The sequence below is a fragment of the Rhineura floridana genome, chromosome 11 (assembly GCF_030035675.1).
Source record: "Rhineura floridana isolate rRhiFlo1 chromosome 11, rRhiFlo1.hap2, whole genome shotgun sequence".
Taxonomy (NCBI): domain Eukaryota; kingdom Metazoa; phylum Chordata; class Lepidosauria; order Squamata; family Rhineuridae; genus Rhineura; species Rhineura floridana.
In genome coordinates, this window is record NC_084490.1 from 824,587 (window position 1) to 843,591 (window position 19,005).

General features: G+C 51.2%; 2 protein-coding genes across 2 annotated transcripts; one reads left to right on the forward strand and one right to left on the reverse strand.

Annotated features, from left to right (window-relative positions):
* Positions 1-618: 618 nt before the first annotated feature.
* On the forward strand, positions 619-4,206 carry LOC133366773 (platelet glycoprotein Ib alpha chain-like). The gene is made up of 2 exons (XM_061590250.1): positions 619-643; positions 1,554-4,206. Exons 1-2 carry the CDS (start codon positions 619-621, stop codon positions 2,633-2,635), a joined length of 1,107 nt encoding a protein of 368 aa, XP_061446234.1. The 3' UTR covers positions 2,636-4,206.
* On the reverse strand, positions 3,965-14,190 carry SLC25A11 (solute carrier family 25 member 11). The gene is made up of 8 exons (XM_061590155.1): positions 13,927-14,190; positions 11,967-12,119; positions 11,051-11,257; positions 8,654-8,744; positions 7,898-7,988; positions 7,244-7,343; positions 6,886-6,937; positions 3,965-4,206 (listed from the first exon to the last, which is right to left on the reverse strand). Exons 1-8 carry the CDS (start codon positions 14,037-14,039, stop codon positions 4,051-4,053), a joined length of 963 nt encoding a protein of 320 aa, XP_061446139.1. The 5' UTR covers positions 14,040-14,190; the 3' UTR covers positions 3,965-4,050.
* Positions 14,191-19,005: the final 4,815 nt, after the last annotated feature.

Here is a 19,005-nt window from a genome sequence, read left to right on the forward strand (position 1 = left end):
CACTCCCATCATCCCTGGCCATTGGCCATGTTTGCTGGGGATTGTTTGTAGCCATTGACAGGTCTGTCCTTGAACTCTCCCATGACTTGCTTGCCCCCCTTTTAAAAGGCATCTAAGCCACCAGCAGCAGCAAATTCGAAATCCTGCATTGTGTGGAACAGTTCTCGCCCCGCCCACTACAAATGATAGTATGATTCTTTTTCACAGAAAGTCAAGGACCTTGAAAGGATGACCTTAGGGCTAACCCAGAGGTCTATGGCCTACCAAATGGTTCTTGGCAATTATGCAGACTTTTGGGTTTTTGTTTTTTATATTTTGGAGGGAAATCCTCCCCCTTTCTGCAGTTTATTACCTTCCTGGGCTTCCCTAAGACCCTCTGGGAATTTTCTGTGCTCATCCAATTCTTGCCTGTTGCTGCTTCTGGGTGCACTATTAATTGCACTACTAATTAGCAGCCTATTGGATTCACTTTTATTCACCGCTGGCTGCATTGTTTCTGCGATATCTTCAGCAACCAATGATTAATGATCATTCTCTGAGTGCTGCTGAGGGCATCAAAGTAGGAGAACCAATGCAGCCAGCAGTGAACAGAAGCCAGCATCAGCTATTCGCTCACCAATGTGTGGGAAGAAGAACTTTGAAGGTATAAAAGTTTAAATGATCAGTAAAAAGAAAATGGTAATAGAATGAGTTTAGGGAAGAAGGGAATGGGCTGACTTTGGATGGAAAGAAAGTAAGAGGATGGGGAGGGGAGTTAATGAAAGGATCATTAATGAAATGAAGGGAAGAGGATGATTATGGGAGGAAAGCTGATTTAATGCAGGGATTTGGGGTGGGGAAGAGAAAGGATGTTAAATAACAAAGAAGGAAATCATAAATATACTTGTGTGGAAATTGTGGGAAAGGTCAATGCAGGAAACCCATTGCTACAACATCCCTGCAAGGTGGCCACCCAGCCTCTAGTGCAGGACAGCCCACCATCTTCAGAGGGATGTCTGTCCTACTGCAAGTGGCTTGTACTGTCAGTTCAGTTGAAACTCCTTTTCATATTATTCAAAACCCTTGGTTCAAGTCCCATCCTCTCTAGCAGCAGAACACAAATTTGTTCCATCCTTGATGTATCTGAAGATGTCTACTATGTCTCCCTCTGAGTCATCCCAGCTCCATGGTATCCTTTTTTGAGAGAAGTAGCTCCTTGCAAAGCCTCCCCAACCACTGTGGCACAATGACCCACATATAGCACACGGGTCTAGTTGCACTGTTTACAGAAAAGTGTGGTCTCCTCCAGTTCAAAGTATTTGGTTCACCTTCTGTGGCGTGTCCCACAACCCGCAATTCCCAAACCCATTGGACTCCAGCTCCTGGATCTCTGCTGTTGAAGGACGCTCCAGATGGCTTTGTGGAAGCTGGACTTCAGCCTCAGTCTGCCTCCCAAGGGGATGCTGTTTATGCCAGAGCAGGAAAGCAACAGTGTGTGTGTTCTCGACGGGGTTTGAACCCTTGTGCCATCTCCTCCTTCCACCGCAGGTCAGAGCCAGCATGAGCGATCACAGTCCAAAGAGCACTCCCCTCTGTAATTAATCAACCCCCCCCCCAATCCACTGGGGACACAAAATTCTCCATGGCTTCCTTCCAGCACCTAAGCAGCCTGGTCGAGCTGGACCTGTCGAACAACAGCCTGGGAGCCCTGGAGACAGGGGCCCTCCTGCCCACCCTTCAGCAGCTGGATCTGTCCCATAACGCCCTGAAGAGTCTGCCCGCCCTACAGGGGCTGCCTAGCCTGAGGCGCCTGGCCTTGGGGCACAACGCCATTGCCGCGCTGCCCGAGGCGGGCTTCCAGGCTCTGGGCCTCCTGCAGGACCTGGAGCTCCAAGGGAACAGGCTCCAGACTCTGACTCCAGGAGCCTTCGAGGGCCTGGTGGGACTGAAAGACCTGGACTTGTCCGATAACCTTCTCAAGTCCCTGCCGCGGGAGCTGCTGGCCGGGCTGGGGGCGCTGGAGATCCTGCGGTTGGAGAGGAACCAGCTGAAGAACGTGCCAGACGCCTTCTTCCCCGAGGACATCCTCTTCGCCTACCTCTACTTGGCCGAGAACCCCTGGGCCTGCGACTGCGGGCTGGTGTACCTGCGCGACTGGATCCTCGAGAACGAGATCAGCATGTACACGCGTGTAAAAGGCAAGGAAAAGGAGATCACAGAGAACAACCCCGAGAGCATCACGTGCCAGACACCGGCTGCAGAGGAACGACGCCCCGTCATGCGCTTCCAGGCAGACTGCAGGAAACTCAAGGGTGACAGCGATGCGGGGGAAGAGGGGGAGGGCACCCGGGAGAGCTCAGGATATCATGCCACCACCACCACTCCAACCAGTGACCTTCTGACCACTGGGCTAGGCGCAGGCCCTGCAAGCACAGCTACGTCTCCCACAACGGTCGAGCCCCAGGCATCCACTGAGAGGAAAGGACGCCCCGTTGTGGATATCCAGCCAGCTTGCAGAAAACTGGGAGAGGCAGATGGGCAAGGGAGCCCGGGCACATCACCCACTTCTGCCCCAAGATCTTCCTCCTGGACAATTACTGTAACAGAAGATTGCAAGAGCGAGGAAAAATGTTTGTGTTGGTGTTCTGGCTTCTAACGCAACAAGCAGGGAGTTGTTCTTTTAGGGCACGGTGCTCAGTTCAAGGCCAAAGCGCTTGGCATAGTTAGTAAGTTGGCCTTTAAGTAATCTCACCTCCTTGCATGCTGACACAGAGAACCTTTCCACAATCAGTTAGACCCCTTTTTATAAAATTAAGTCCTTTCCTTGTTTGGGCTCTTGATCTGAACTGGTCCCAGTCCACTTCTGCTTCCGCAAACACCAAGTTGACCCTCCACCTTTCTAAAGTCGCTACTGTCCAGTTTCTCTGATTATCTCACCCCCCTCTTGCCACACTCATTTAGAATCTCCTCTGCCAGGACCTTCAGGGGATTTTTGCTATCTCACAGGCCTTGAAACGTCACTGCTCCATCACGTGTGCTCGGGTCCATTCCTTTAGCAAAGAGGGCAAAGATTCAAGCTCTTGATCTGTGTCTTAATTAGACTGACCTGGCTACGATGCAGGAACCTGATCATTTAACCATTGCTTTCAGGCACCTTGCATAATTCGCAAAGCACTTATAATATACAATACTAACAAAACAACTCTGCTTACAAGAGGTTTATTTTGGAAAGGGGATCGTCAGAGAACAGTCGGCGGGGGTCCTCCTTCCAGGAAAAGTTGGCCAATCCCAGGAAGCTGAAGACAAACATGGGCGGAAGCAGAGGTAGATGGAGGGCTCCGTGATTAAACTAACACTGCAAAGGGGGGGAGGAGAAAAGGAGTCGCCCTCCACATTTCACACAGGCCCGCCCTCCTCCCCCTATTGCACATGGTACAGCCTGGTGCCTCCAGCCATTTTGGACTGCAATGCCCAGCACAGCAATGTTGGCTGGGACTGATGGGCGTTGCAGTCCAAAAGAGATGGAGGGCACTATGCTGCTGTAGCCGATGGCTGCTGCAATCCACGAGGGGGGCTCTTCTGGGGCCCCAGAGCCAGGAGTCCACCCCTGCAGCCTCCAGGGCCCGTCCTTCCTCTTCCAGGCCCCCTGCCCTGCTCAACAGAAGGACCTCACAGCAGACAAACAGCTTAAGAGCATGATTGGTTTTTACTCAGTGGAAAAGAAAATGTGAGGAAGGGGTGGGGAGCTCCGTGGCTGGCCAGTGTGGCTGCAGAGGTGGCAGCTTGGTTTGGAAAAGGGGACGTTCCACGGCAGGCCTCTGGCCCACAACCCCCCCTGCTCCCCGGCAATAAATAACTTCAACGCACTGCACCCCTTCTCCCCCCATATCTGCCCCCAATCCACCAGGAGGGTTCAGTTCCTTCCTCATGATTGGAAAGCAGGGGGCCTCCGGAGACATATGCGCACACTTCAAAAATGAGGGAGGGGGATGTGCTCATGGGACTTGAGAAAGGAGGTGGGGTGGGGGGTCAGAGTCCATCCTTTCCCCCCCCTCTCCCCCCCCGGCCGCCTCAGGCACTGAGAAAGAACTTCTGGTAGAACTTGTTCATCTGCTCCAAGAAGATGAACGTGAGGACTGTGTGGGGGCCGAGGCGGGCATAGTAGGGAGTGAAGCCTTTCCATAGGCTGAAGAAGCCCTCGTAGCGGATCACTTTCACCAGCACGTCCTGCAAGGCGAGAGCAAAGGGTCAGTGAGGGCTCCTGCAAAGCGGCTGATGAGGAGCGGATCACTTTCACCAGCACGTCCTGCAAGGCGAGAGCAAAGGGTCAGTGAGGGCTCCTGCAAAGCGGCTGATGAGGCGCTCAGGGGAGGCTGTGGGAAGTGAGGCCAGCAGGAGAGCCTGGCTGCTGGGTCAGAACAAAGGGGCCCCCCAGAGGCCGGCAAGCAGGTCAGGACAGCAAGGGCCCCCTCTGGCTCCCCAGCAGCTGCCTCTTCATAGGAAGAGTGGAGGTAGCACGCAGGCGGCATGATGCGTAGCCTTCGCCTTCATGAATTTGGCTAATCCCATTAAAAACAGAAGAGGTGCCTGGCTGCGGCTGGATGGGGCCAAAGGGGGCCCATGGAGTCCAGTATCCAGTCTGCACAGTGGCCAAAGAATGCCCCAACGGGAAGCCCACAAGCAGGACCCGAGCGTAACCCCAGAGCTTGTGGGGATTCCCAACTAGCGGCGTTCGCAGGCGTGGGCCTGGAGCCTTTACTGGACAGTTTCGGTCTAAAGCTAAGCCACGCCTCTTCTCCCTGTCCTTTGACGCTTGAGACATGCAGGGATCCAACTTGTGCTGGACGGGGTTACACTCCCCCTGCAATCACAGGTCCGCAGCTTGGGAGTACTCCTGGACTCGGCTTTGAGCCTGGAGGCACAGGCCTCGGCTGTAGCAGGGAGTGCTGTTGCTCAATTAAGATTGATACGCCAGCTGCGCCCGTTCCTTGATTTGTCAGACTTGACTATGGCGACACATGCACTAGTTACATCCCGATTAGACTACTGTAACGCGCTGTACGTGGGGCTGCCCTTGAAGACTGCTCGGAAAGTTAAATTGGTACAAAGAGCTGCAGCCAGAATGTTAACTGGTGCTGGACTTAGAGAACGTACAACCCCTCTACTGTACCAGCTCCACTGGCTGCCAATTTGTTTCCGGGCACAATTCAAAGTGCTGGTTTTGACCTATAAAGCCCTATACGGCTTAGGTCCAGGCTATCTGTTAGATTGTATCTCCCCTTATGAACCTGCTCGGCCTTTGAGATCATCTGGTGAGACTCTTCTCTCTATTCCATCTTCTTCGCAAGTTTTTCTTGCGCAGACACAGCATAGGGCCTTCTCAGTGGCTGCCCCTCGATTATGGAACTCTCTCCCCAATGAGGTTCGTACGGCTCCCTCGTTATCGTCTTTTCGTACCCAGTTGAAGACTGTTTTGTTTAGACGGGCTTTTAATTAATAATGTTTATCATTTTTTAATCTATTTAGGATTTAATGTACTTTTAACTGTTTAATTGTATTCTTGTTTTGATTCTTGTTTTGATGGTTTTTTAGTCTAATTATGTTTTAATTGTAAGCCGCCCTGAGTCTTTTGAGAAAGGGCAGGGTATAAATATTTTAAATAATAATAAATAATAATTTTAGGGCACAGCCTGTCCTTGTGATTATAAGTTGCTTTAAACTGTTTTTAATGTTGTATTTTAAACTGTTGTGACTCGCCCTGGGATGGGACCTTAGGGTGAAGGGTGGGTAATCATAAACTAGTGATGCCCCCCGAGCCCTTGTGACCAGTATTCACTGGTAGCCTCCTCCTCCTCCACGAATGCCTCTAAGCCCCATTTAAGTCAGAGGTGCCGTCTTCAGAAGGGTCACTCTCCAACTCCCCATCCAGAGAAAACCCACAGCTGCCTGGCCCCAAACGGAGGGAGGGAGCTGTATGAAAAAATCAACCAGCCCCATACAAGGACTTCATTTGTGCAAGAGAAGGAACTCACAAGAAACAAATCCTAGCTGCAAGGGCGGCGGGCGGGCGGGCAGGGGGTACGGGTCTTTCTTCTAGGAACTGTGGACACACTTGACCGTGGGCCTGGGCCAGGGGATGAGCCAGGGCAGGAGCCACACGGGCCCAGGCCACAACCCCCTCCCAAGCCCAGGTCTCCAGGAGGATCAGAGCAGACTGCTCCCTGGACTTTAGCCTCTTCTCCCTGGCAACAGGCACACAATCGCAATGGGGACAAAGTCCTGGACCAAGAGATGTTCTGTTTTATCCGCGCTGCCCCCCCCCCCAGCTCCTCGACACTGGCACTCTGCTCTGGGCCAAGGGACCTCGGCCTGGAAGGCAAAGTCCTCCTTGAGAGGAGACTCAGCGGATGCCCAGGGCCAGAGTCTTCACGGAGCATCCCTGACTCCCTCCCCTCCATCAGGAGAACAGGAGGAGGGAGCCGCTTCCCACCCGCCACCCAGTGCGCAAGGTGCCCCCTGAACGGCAGGCTGGCGCTGGCTGAAGGCACCTGGCGATGGCAAGCTGCAGTGGGCGCCCAGAGCGAGATAGGAGCGGGCAGCCTGATCTGCCTCGCTGCATGATTCTTTCTGCCTGGGCTAGCTGTGGGGAGAGGCACAAAAACGGGGACCCTGGACACCACAGTTCTCCCTCAGCCCCCCAGTCACATGAGGTCCTGCCCAGCTGACTTCCTTGCCTCCGCTCCGGCTGCCAAGCATTGACACATTTTTCAGAGTGATGTTTGCAACCTTTTCAGAATGCCACACTGCATTCTGCTCTTGCCCGAGGGGTGCAGAAAGAGGAGGTGGGGGGGGCAGAGGCACAGCCCCACAAGCGGCAGCTGCTGAACACGCCTGGTCTGCACTCACCAGCCCATTCCGGTACTCTGGCTTCCCATCAATCATCCGCATGTTCTGGATCCTGGGGAAACGCAAAAGCGGCGATGTGTACCTTCCAGCCCCAGTTAGAGGGGGTGCCAAAGCACAGCCTCAGAGGACCTTCACCACCAGCCCTCCTCCTCCTCCTCTCTGCGTGTGGATGTGAATGAGGCACAGGAGGGGATTGCCCCCTGCTTCCGTTTCCCAGGAGGGAGGGGAAGCAACGCGTTTCAGAATAGGGTCCCTAACCCCACATGATCTCCGCTGCTCCCTCCCCCCAAGCCCAGCTCCACATCTCCAAAAAGGCCGCTCTTCCTTCTCTCTCTCTCCGCCCCATCTAGACCCTAACCTGGTCTTGGCAATGTCCACCGGCATGGAGGCCGCTGTTGTCACCAACCCGCTGATCATGCTGGCACAGAAGTGGCACAAGATGTTGTCCCGGAAGTAACCTGGAGAGGGGGCAAAGGGAGGTGAGCCGCTGCTGCCTCTACCCCAACCCCCCCCCAGGGCTGAGTTCAGCGAGGCCCCCACAAGCCCTGCTAGCAAGCTGTGTGTAACCAACACACACGCACTCAAGACTCAGAAGCCACCGAAGGGACTCAAGGCAGCAGGTGGTGCTGGCACCCGCAAGCGGGGAGAACGCGGCTGTTGCGGCCACGTCCTGCTGGGGCTTCCCTTTGGGCCTCTGTGAGAACAGGCCTTTGGGCTGAACCAGCTGCTGCTGCTGCTGCTGCAGGGCTCTTCTGCTGCCCTTGTGCCTGGCACAGCTAATGCCCGGCCAGACCCTGCACCACCCCATCAAGGCCCATGGCCGCCCCTGTGCACAGCTGCAGCACTTTCCAGGAGAGCCGAGAGTGACATCTCGTCAGAGTACAAGACAAGGCGGGACAGGGCTGGCTGAGCCTTGAGGGGCCTGGCCGGATGGCCTGGCGAAAGAGGGACCCCCAGGCACTCCTTGCCCCTCCGCACCCAACGCCAAGGGCCTGCCTGGCGCACGGCTTACCAGAATCGAGCAGGAACTGCTTGGACTGTGAGTAAGAAGCCAACTGGGCAGCGTTGACAACCACCGCTCGAGCCATGGTGGGAACACAGCCCTAAGGTGGAAGGAAGGGAGGCAGAACAGAGCGGCAGTGAGGTGCCACAGGGACAGAGGGCAAGGCCACCAGCCTTTCTCCAGCCTGGCACGGCACAAGGAGGGGGAGGGGGAAGGGCTCTCCTCTCACAGCTGACATACAAATGTCAAGATTCTCCAGCAGCAGCAGCAGCTGCTGCTCAGGTCAGGGGTGGCGGGGGAGAGACAGATCAGCTGGCCTGTGAAGCCCCACCCGCAGCCCTGAGATCTCTCATAAGTGGCGCAAGGTGGAGGCTGCCAGCCACGTATCTGGGATGGGGCAAGACCCAACCAGAGAGATGGGAACAGCTGATGAAGTGGACTGTAGCCCAGAAGAGCTCTGACCACCCCCAGGAATTGCTCTTTTAAGATGGAGGCCGGTGGGAGGAATCAGCAAGACCCCCACCCTTGCCCCTCTTTGTAAACAGAGGGAGTTTCCATTAGAGGCAGAAATGAGGATCTCTCTGCTATAGGGTGGAGGTCATCCTGGTCGCAAGAGAAAGTAGGCTGTTTTCTCAGCCCTGACCGGGAGCCCTTCCCTCCCCATTTGGCGAATTAAGCCCTTCTTATTCCCAAGGCTGCCGCCAAGGGGCCTCCTCCCAGCCTCTCCCATGTCTTCAAGTCCCCACCAGCCTCCAAAGGACATACCCTCCAGAGCGTGGGCACCCCCTCTTCGCGAGTTATCCGCAGAAGCGCATTGAAGACATTTGTGTAGCCTCTCCTCTGGTCAGGAGGCAACCTGGAACAGAGAGACCCAAGGGGGGGGGTGGGAATGAGAGAGAGAGAATGAATATATAACAGGCTCACATTTTGCCACTCAGAATCAGTCTGCATTTCACAGCCAACTCCTGGCCTGGCTTCAGGCCTACCCTCCACTCTCACTCTAAATACAGGCAGGCAGTCGTAAAACTTTTATTGCATGTAGCCAAAGGCCATTACAATGTATTAAAGGAGAACTCAATACAGTAAAATTATTTAAAAGATAAAATTATAATATACAGCTCAACAGGTCAGCTTTTAGGTGTTCCATCTAGGCCAACCTCTAGGAAAATCAAATCCTAGAATTATAAAGATTAAGAGTTATGTTTTTCAATATGCAGCTTCTTGGCTGCCAATGCAAATTGGGCTCCCATATATGTCATACATAGTTGGTTGCCGGCTAGTCTTCCTCCCAGAACCTCCTGTGGTGTTTGATCTGAGTACATCTTAAGAATGAAGGACAATTTTTTTCCTCTGGGATCCACGTACAAGGACAGAACAGCAAATAATGAATTATATCTTCAGTCTGATTACAACTAAACATACATTTCTGTTCTGTAACTGGAATTCCAAGGTATCTTTCTTCAAGATATGCAGATGGCATCTGCTGAAATCTAAGTTCTGTGCAATCCCTCCAAAGCTGTGGGAAAGTCAGTGGCTCAAGGTTAATGTGCCCTTGAGTGATTAGCCTTCAACTGAGGGTACCAAACAGAGAAATACACGCCAACAATGACTGCTGTATCTTCGCTGACATCATGACTGAGGATTCAATTCCTGAGAGCATGAGGACTAAGACACAGGTATTTTTCCATGGTAAGGTTATAGGCCTTTACCTTGGCACTGCTGTGCCCACCCTCCAAACCTAAATTGCTCTAGCCGACATAACCCAGTAAAGAGAGAAAGAAAGAGAGAGAGAGACAGAGAGAGAGAGAGAGAGAGAGAGAGAGAGAGAGAGAGAGAGAGAGAGAAGCCTTCCAATCCATTTAATCTAAGCCAGTATCTGAGGTACAGTATAAGTCCATTCTGGCAGCAACCGATGGGAGCCCCAACTCAGCCTCAAGATGGGCAACTGGCAGTCCCAGTGTCTGCCTCATGAATTTATTTTATAGAACCTCCACCACAGACTTGACTCCATCCCCCCAAATTTCTGCCCTGGGTAACACCTGGGCTATAATTTTAGTATTAAAGACCTTAAGAGCAGGGTTCACCAGCTGGCCCCCCTGGGATAAAAGAGCTGCCCGACAGACCTGGAACTTGATTAACGTGGTAGCAACTAGATGTTGCTTCCAAAAATGTTTCTCGTCAAAGTGGAGCCCCAGATATTTTCAAGTGCGTACCTGTCCTGGAGTATGCCCACCTAATGACCAGTTATAATTTGGGGCCCTCTTCCCAAATACAATCATCTTAGATTTTGAGTAGTTAACTATCAACTGTTCCTCTCTGCAAAGCTGCTCAGATTTGGCTGGCATCCTTTCAAAGCCTATTTTATTCAAAAGATATCAATGCCAAATCAACGGTGTAAAACAATATTGATATTTTGCTATTTCCAGCTGAAGAGCAGGGAGGGAAGGAGAGGAAGCCATTCTGGGAATTAGCTCATGAATGTACAAGTTGAATAAGAAGGAAGCCAAAATGCAAACTTGTTTCACTCCTCAGTCAATATGGATTGCTTGTGATATGGCACCATGTGAACCAGCTTTGATCGGAATCACGTTATCTTGATGCAATATCTGAATAAACCAGAGTAGTCTTTTATCAGTATTTGACATGGCTGATTTATGCCAGAACCAGTCTCCGTCTACCGGGTAAAAAACTGATGAGAAGTCAATAAAGGCAATGATGATGAACTTATTTGGGCTCTTGCTATACTTAAAGATTAGGTGGGTAATACATAAACCTGATCAACAGCACTTCTGCTCTTCCAAAAACACGCTAGTTCATTACGGACAACAGAATTATCACTATCCCAGTATGCAGCTCGTGCAAAAGACATTGCAAGTGAAGTCTGAAGGCTACATCTAAAATACTGATGGGTCTATATAGTTACCAAGATTGGCAAAATGACACTAGACAGGCAGCCTGAAGGGAGGATACCAGGAAGACTGATGTCAGTAAATAAATTCGCTAAGATTGAGGACCACCACTTGGCATCTAAGAATAAAACCTCGGGAAGAATCCTCAGGAGGAATCCTATTTTCCCCAGATCTCTCCAAATATGGAGGTGGCATCCATTTGTGGTGCAACACTCCCCTCCCTCCGTGCCACCACAGGGTCTACACCACCCACCTTCCATCAGCTGTCATGCGGATGAGTGCCACCTCGGCAGGAGTGCCAACGAAGGCCCCAATGGCGCCAGCTGTCATCCCAATCACTGCTTTCATGAAGAAGTTAGGGGGCGTCCCATCCGACGAGGTGAGCTTCTCAAAGAGGATGGTGTAGATGCCCAGGCGGGTGGTGGTGTAGGTGGCCTGGCGCAGGAGGCCAGCAGACAGCCTGCCAAGGAGAAAGAGAGAGCCAGTCTCAGGTGGCCCAGGACAGACAGCCAACCCCAGAGGCTCTCCTGCCACCCAAGCCCAGGCAGGCCTCGCACTGGCACGAGACGGAACTATTCTTGGGCTGCCTTGATTCCAGACTATTTACTTTATGTACTATATATTTCATGTTGCATCTCACTCCAAGACTGATCTTAACAAAAAAGGAGGTTACACATCAAAAACACAGCTCAGCTCCCAAATGGAACTGTGAGTGGTCTTGCCAGTGCCCAGGTCAAGGTCCTGCCTCCTCCGTACGAAGGGAGGGAGGGAGGGAGGGGCACTTGCTGTGCTGCTGCCAATGCACTTTGGCCCACCAGCTGCCACCACTTGTGCCTCCACAACGCTTGAATGCTGCCACCTGCCACTCTCTCACGCTAACTGAGCTTTAATCACCCTCAAGGCAGCCTTAGTTTGGTGCTGTACCTGCAAGCAGCCACAATGCTCGGGGGGGGGGGCTGTACTGACCTTAGCAATCTCCCATTCCCCAGAGGACAAGCCCCCCCAGCCTCTTCCATCATTGATTTCTAACCCCTTACCTATAGACTCCCCATGGCTTTCAAGACTTCCTGCCCGTGAGAGGCAATGCCTCTCTCTTCGCTCCACACACGCCAGACCCACTCCCTGCTCAGCCCCCCAAAGAGACCTCCCCTCCCCTCAGGCACACCTACCCGGTGTAGATGCCCCGGATGCCCTCCTTCTTGAGGATGCTACCCACAGCGTGGAAGCTGGTCTTGTACTCTTTTGTCTTGGCACCCTCCCCACTCAGCTGCATCCGGTTCTTGACCAGGTCCAGGGGCTGTACAAACACTGTGGCTGCCATGCTGGAGGAAAAGAGGGGCAGAGATCACTTGCAAGGTGCAAAACAGGAGGAGAGCATCATAAAGTACAGGACAATTTTGTAGAACTGAATAAAACCAACCCTGATTCCTATGGTTATGGGCCAATGAGTTTTGAGGATGATCGACAAGGACTTTTCCTTTGTCTCTGGAGAGAAGCACCTCCCATCTCCCTGCTCACTTGCAAGACATCCCAACCTTCTCTTCCAGGCCGGCCCATCTCTCCTCCCAGGCTGGCACAAGGAAAGCTGCCTCCTATACCTTTCCGGATGGTGCACTAGAATGGAAAATATTTCCCCTGCCCACTCAGGATTTGAATCCCTGCTTCAGATGTCCCACCCGCCGACCCCCACTGCCAGATCCCTCAGCGACATATCAGGCAGATTCTCTCCCAGCAGCCAAAGCTGCATGATGCATGCTCCACCACCACCCCGCTACCTGAGAGGCTCCAGGAGTCCTAGCATCACTGGTTGGAAAGGAAAAGCATCCCAGGGTACAGACGCAAAGGGAGGGACAGAATTCACAGGGACCCCTTTTCCTGAATCCCCCCACAGCCCTCCTTCTCTTCCTCCCTCCCCCCAGCTGTTCCCTTCTGGAATGCCCGAATATTAGAGGGGGTCAGAGCAGTCAGCGTTCCTTCACCCCTTTCCCCTGACCCACTTTAATCTCCTGCTTGGGATGTAAACAGATTAACATTTTTGCCAGCAGAATAAGCACCAGTGCAACTCAGGGAGCATTGCTCTGTTCTGGATGCTGGGGAGGGGGTGTCTCTCCCCTGCCTCGCAGTATAACCCAGTGCACTATGCCCCCCCAATTTATTACCATAGCTGAGGAGCCGGCTGACCTCCTGCTCTGCATGCAGAGGGTGGTCCCAGGCTCACATTAGGCACCATTCACATGAAGACATTTCCACAGCAGCAAACAAGATTTAAAATAATTTAAATCTACAGAAAATAGAATGCATTATCATAGAAAAAACAAAAGTACCATAAATCTATATCATCACAGTGCGGTGTTCTACAAAAACACTTTTTTTAAAAAAAATGACGCTACCCATTAAATTCCTCATCAAATGCAATCCTAGATAGGTTTTTAGAACCCACCAGTGGAATACCAAGGAGGGGGCTGGTCATGCATCTCAAGGGACCAGTGATCAGAAGTGGAGCCGTCACTGAGAAGGCCCTCAGTGCCTTGCACCCACCAGCCCCATTTCCTGGCAGGCATACCAGAGGGGCAGCCTCTGTGGCCATTCTCAAACATTTGGCAGGTTCATTCCAATGCAGGCAGCCCTCTAAATTAAAAAGGGGTCCCAGGATCCAGAGTTTGGAGACCCTGAAGAGCTGCTGCTGCTGACCCAAGTGGGCAATGAGGGCCTACAAAGCCCAGTTTATCTGGTCCAAAACGTCCGGAGGGCAGCAGGTTGGGGGAAGGCTGCCCTAGAGCCGGTGTGGGGAACCGTCGGCTCTCCAGATGTTGCTGAACTACAACTCCCATCACCCCTGCCCACTGACCATGCCTGCTACTGCAGAAGCTGATGGGAGCTGTACTTCAGCAACACACGCTCCAGAACTGTTTTTGGGGTGGGGGCAAGCAGCCCCTCCCCCAGAGTATAAGCATTTGAAACTGGGGGCCGGGGGTTGGAGAAACCCATTTACCCATGAGCCCTTGCAGCAGCAGCAGCTACGGGGGGAGAAAGAAGCGCCGCCGCGGGTTCCTTTCCGCGGTTTTTCCGGCGGCGGCGCGGGAGTGTGCGCGCGCAGCAGGGGGACAGCCCCCCCCTTCCTCCTCTTACCCGGCGAGACCCCCAAAGAGGAACTTGATGGACTTGGGCGACGTCTTGGGCTTCGCGGGGGCGGCTACTGCCCCCGCCGGCCCGGCCCCGCCAGCAGCGCCCGCCGCCGCCATGAGGGCTCCTCTCGCGCCCGGGACCAAGGTGACTCCAGCCCGGCCGAAGCGGGACGGAGGGTGAACGGGAAGCCAATGGCCGCGCGCGCAGGCCGTCAGGGGCGGGACTTCCGCCGGGGAAGGGGGAAGGCAGCAGTGCGAGCGCACAGAAGGGCACGCGCGCAAAGAAAAAAAAGCGGTTGTGCCCGAAGGTCGCGCCTGCGCAATGGCCTCATGAAGTCCGGGGGAGTGAGAAACGGGAGGGCGGAGCTCCAGGACTCCTGCGGCCAATCAAGAACCTCCCTCGTGGCAGGTGGGGGCGGCGGTGGTGCTGGACTCCAAGTCCCATCATCCTCCCCGGCCGCCTGCCGCGCCTGATGGGAATTGGCCTAAAAGTTGCGCGCGCGCGCACCCACCCACTTCCGGCTGCCAACCCCCCCATTGCGGGCAGGCCCCTTTCCCCTCTCAGCTCTTCACCTGTTGGACATCTGCCCGCCGAGGGCTCTCCCCTCCCTGTCGCCGCCGCCGCCTCCTCTCTTGGCCGGGGAGGCATGTGAGAAGCCGGAGGCGAGCTCGGCACCGGGCACTGGGGGAGCCCTGCTGGGGGGCTGAGAAACTGGCGGCCGGGGGAGGGGGGCACGCGCTGCGTCAGAGTTCTCTGGAAAACCCCCCCCCCGCCCCGAGGAGGCTCCAAGACGATGCATCCATTCATTCCGCCTGCACGGAGGTGGCAGCGGGGCCTGTTGTTTCCAGGGCGCCCGCCCCGTAGACCACCTGGTGTGTTGATCAGCCTGCGTTGCGTTTTATGGTATTTTGGCGTGGGGGCTGTTTAGTTTGTTTTATTGCATACTCTTTTTCAGATGTATCCCGCCCTGGCACCTTGCCATGAGGGGCGGGTGACAAATGTAGTCAATACTTTTTTTATCATTAATTTTTATTCAAATTTTCAAAAACAAGAAACAAAACAAAACAAAAACAATTAAACAATAAAATAAAATGTTGACTTCCGATTTGTCGCAGATCAGTTATAGGTCTACAATATATAACAATCCTATCTCTAAAATTATATTATAAAATCACTTTCCTCCAGTAGTTATCTTAATTAATCATCAAATCTCATAAACATTATTTTGTTCTTTCCACAAAAAGTCAAAGAGAGGTTTCAATTCCTTGAGAGATATATCTTTCAATTTTTCTCCAAATAAACATGTCGCTTAATCCATCTGATTCAAATCTGTTAGGCCCAATAATTTCAATAGCCATTCTTCCATTATCTATGTTAATTCCATCTTCCATCTTCAATAATCCTGTAAAGTCCAGTAATTTCAATAGCCATTCTTCCATTGTCAGTATCCCATAATAATCTTGTTGTCATAGCCATAGTCCAAGTAAACAAATCAATTAATCCATCTCGTCAAATCTGTTAAGTCCAATAATCTAACATTATCAATATTAATTCCATCTTCCATCTTCAATAGTCCTGTTAAATCCAGTGGTTTCAGTATCCATTCATCCATTATCAGTATCCCATGATGATCTTGCTGTCATAGCCATAGTCATATAACAAGAGTCTGATGGGAATTTCCCCCATCACAAATATGTCCTTGCCATCAATTCTGAATATGTTGTTGAAATATTGTTGTAAAGTCACATCTCTGCTCTGGGTGCATCTCTGCTCTGTCACATATTTGTAGTTAATTCCATAATTTTTTTCTATGTCAAGCCCCATCACATCATTCCAGTCAAGAAATCTGAATATGTTGCTGAAATATTGCTGCAAAGTCATATCTCTGTTCTTTTTTACAAAATGCACTGGCTCATCTCTTAAGAGTTTCTCCACTGTCACATATCTGTAACCAACTCCATAGATTTTTTCTATGTCAGACTCCATCACATCATTCCAATCCAGAAAATTATCCAAAACATTGATAACTTTACCACCAAAATATTCATTAATTTCTTCAGAGGCAACGTTGAATTCCAAACAGTAAACTTTATTTCTAACATCCATAAACTCCAAATCTTTTTCCAATTTCACATTTGTTCCACTCTCCAGGTCTTGTAGCTTCCCTATCCCATCAAACTCCTCTCTCATAGAATCCACTATTTCTTTAAACTCCTGCGCCATTTTATTAAATTCAATTTTCATCTCCTGTCTACCCTGTCTCAGGGTTTGTTTCGTTATCTCAATCTCACCCATTATTTTCTGAAACATAATTTCTTCCATGGTCTCAATCACTTTCCTGGTTGTCATTCTTAAAGCCACAAAGACAAAAATTATTTCAGCCACAATTGGGTTAATATTCCAGGCTCTTATATCAGTGTAGACAGTACAGCCTGCCTTATCTCTATGTATTCAGGAATACAAAACAAACTTAGTTCCCAACATCAAAACAATTAGTGGCGTCGTGAACAAGCAGATTCGTCAAAATGAAATAGATTAAAAAAAAAATTTTTTTTCCCCTCCTCGAAATAAAAATTCCTCTTCCGTTAGTATCTTTAGAATGCACCTCCAGGACAGCTTTTTGCGATAAAAACAAAGATAAGCTTTTTCGATTTCTTTCCTCCTTAATTTCGTTAGTGAAAGAGAAAAGCCATAACTCACCTAGAAGTTCTTCACAGCTGATTCATTGACAAATCTCTTTTTTGCTACACCAATTTAAACCAAGTGAAAAAAGAAAATAGAAAGAAGGATGCTTATCTGCCTGTTGAAGTCCGTTTTTCTTTAAAGTAAAGATAAACGTGTCGCTGTAATCAGCTAGAGCTTGATGAAAGTCCGTCCGGTATTGCAGTTTGAACCTTCTCTCAGAAATAAATGAAATCCAGTCCTCCCCACAAAAACAGGCTTTGTGGTTAATCTCTACGTTTCTCCCTGACCGGGAGAAAATCTTTACCAGTCAAAAAGAGCATTGTGACTGATTTTTAAGCTGAAAAAGCTTCTTCTGAGACGAGAGCTCAGACTCAGAGGCAGCACAGGCAAAGCAACCCTTCCCGGAAGTGAATGTAGTCAATACTCATGGGGACACCCCCCATGGTGCCTGCCTTCTGATCTGTTGGGGCAGGTGTTAATAGAGCACCACCTGACCTCGGCTCGGTTAGCCCCCCCCCTTCCAGTGTATTTCCCCCTCAGTTTGCACATCACAAACTTTTCCAGTTTTTTTTTTCTTGGGGGGGGGTTGCTGTTGTTGAGAAACATGTTTGTGGTACAACGAAGTCAAATTAGTTTAATTTGCACAACCTAAATTTTCCAGCATACCAATGGATTATACCCACAAAATAGCAAAGGCTGGAAGCACCCTCCCCCACCCCTAAAACCCCAAACATATAATGGTAAGGTGGCCAGAAAATGGACTGGAAAATGTGGACGAACAGGGTTCATTGTAGGAAGCTGCCATGTACTGAGTCCGACCAGCGGTCCACCTAGCTAAGTACTGCTTACACTGCCTGGCTTCAGGCAAGGGGACGTTCCCTGCCCTCGCTGGAGACACCATAAGGAATTCAATCGGAGACTTTCTGCATGCAAGGCCAGTGCCCTGCGACTGAGCCACAGACGTCCCCAACAACGCTTGGTGATGTCATATAACCTCTGCACAAACACACAAGAATATTCAATAAACAGTATCGTAAAGCCCCTACACAAATTTTGTGCAAACAAATCAGAATAAACAGATCATCTGGAAGAGCCCTGAATGAAACAAACAAGTCACTATAATATAAAAGTGCAAGAAAGCAAAATAACACTGCAGTTAATTTATAAAAATAATTGAGTGACAATTTGCAAAATTATCAGTCATAGCATACTCCTATCTGGCTTTGTCCACCCAGGGAACTTGTGGGAACAGGAGCCACTTCAAGAAGGAAACAGATTTGTTATCTGTTGTGTTTGAATGCGCATAAAACCATCAGTCTCCTGTGAAGTGGGTAGAGAAGCCACAGACTCTCCCTGGCAGCTGCACTTGAGGATGGCTGCTTTCAGCCTGTCTGGCCTTTGCATTAACATTTAATGAGCATAATCTTTGGCACTATATATCTCTGCCTAGTAAAAACATGTCTGGACAGGGCGTTTTTCTCTGCTCCAGGTGTAATCAGATTCTTGCGTTGCTCTTCCAGCAGTTTCCCCAAGAGGATGCCTTCTGCCCTCAGCATTCCTTGGTGAGGGATTGCCCCTGTGGTTACGGCAACACCGAGAGGAAAGGCAGGCCTATGCAGCCATGAAGGGGGGTGGAATCCAGGGAACATCTCTGGGTTGCCATCTCTGTGCCTTGGGAAGGGGAAAAACCTGGTGCTTCATGTGAGCCCCAAAGAAAACCCACTGCAGTCCTGAACCCCCGTTTCAAATGTTTTTGTGGTACACATGAGAAATGATACAGATCCCTAGGGGTCTGCCAGGCGCCACCCCTGCAAGGAGGCCAGTGTCTAGAAGGCCTCAACCCTGCCTGCCTCTCCAGCTGTCTGTGTGCAGTTCCTTGCTGTCCGTGGTAGGTCTCTCTGGCTGTGTTCACATGAGCAAGACCTGTTATTGTCTGCCAGGGGCTCCTCTGAGGGTGCGCTCTTCACAAGCCAAGGGCAACCAAAAGGATGAGCAAGGGGCATCTTCTCGGTTGGGGGGAGCCAACCTGGTCCCCTCCGGACTCTTTGGACTACGACGCCCATTAGCCCCAGCCAGCAGGGTTGTGTGGTGTGTTTGGCAAAGGCTGGTTTAGATTTTGAAAAGGGATCAAGGGAGGAGGGTCATGAAGGAGGTTTACAAAAATATTGCAAAGCATGGGAAAAGCGGGTAGGAGTAGACATGGGCGCGGGAGGGTCTCTCAGTGCCTCCTATTAACTTCAGTGGCTCCATGGAGTGTTTAGAAGCAGCAGTTTTGTCACTGAATCCCGATGAGAAGGGGGCACGGGGGGGGCAAGAGCTTTTGCCTTCCTGTTTGTGGCTTCCTGGACCAGGCGGCCCGGTGCTGTCAGCCTGGGTGAGAGCTCACCTTTAGGCACC

Excerpts from the sequence above, each read along its gene's own strand:
- SLC25A11 (XM_061590155.1), bottom strand. The coding sequence starts at position 14,039 with ATGGCGGCGGCGGGCGCTGCTGGCGGGGCCGGGCCGGCGGGGGCAGTA. Across the intron at positions 12,120-13,926 it reads CTCTTTGGGGGTCTCGCCGG|CATGGCAGCCACAGTGTTTG; the intron begins GTAAGAGGAGGA and ends CTTTTCCTCCAG. Across the intron at positions 4,207-6,885 it reads CAGAGTACCGGAATGGGCTG|GACGTGCTGGTGAAAGTGAT; the intron begins GTGAGTGCAGAC and ends CTCGCCTTGCAG.
- LOC133366773 (XM_061590250.1), top strand. The coding sequence starts at position 619 with ATGTGTGGGAAGAAGAACTTTGAAG. Across the intron at positions 644-1,553 it reads TGGGAAGAAGAACTTTGAAG|TCCAAAGAGCACTCCCCTCT; the intron begins GTATAAAAGTTT and ends GAGCGATCACAG.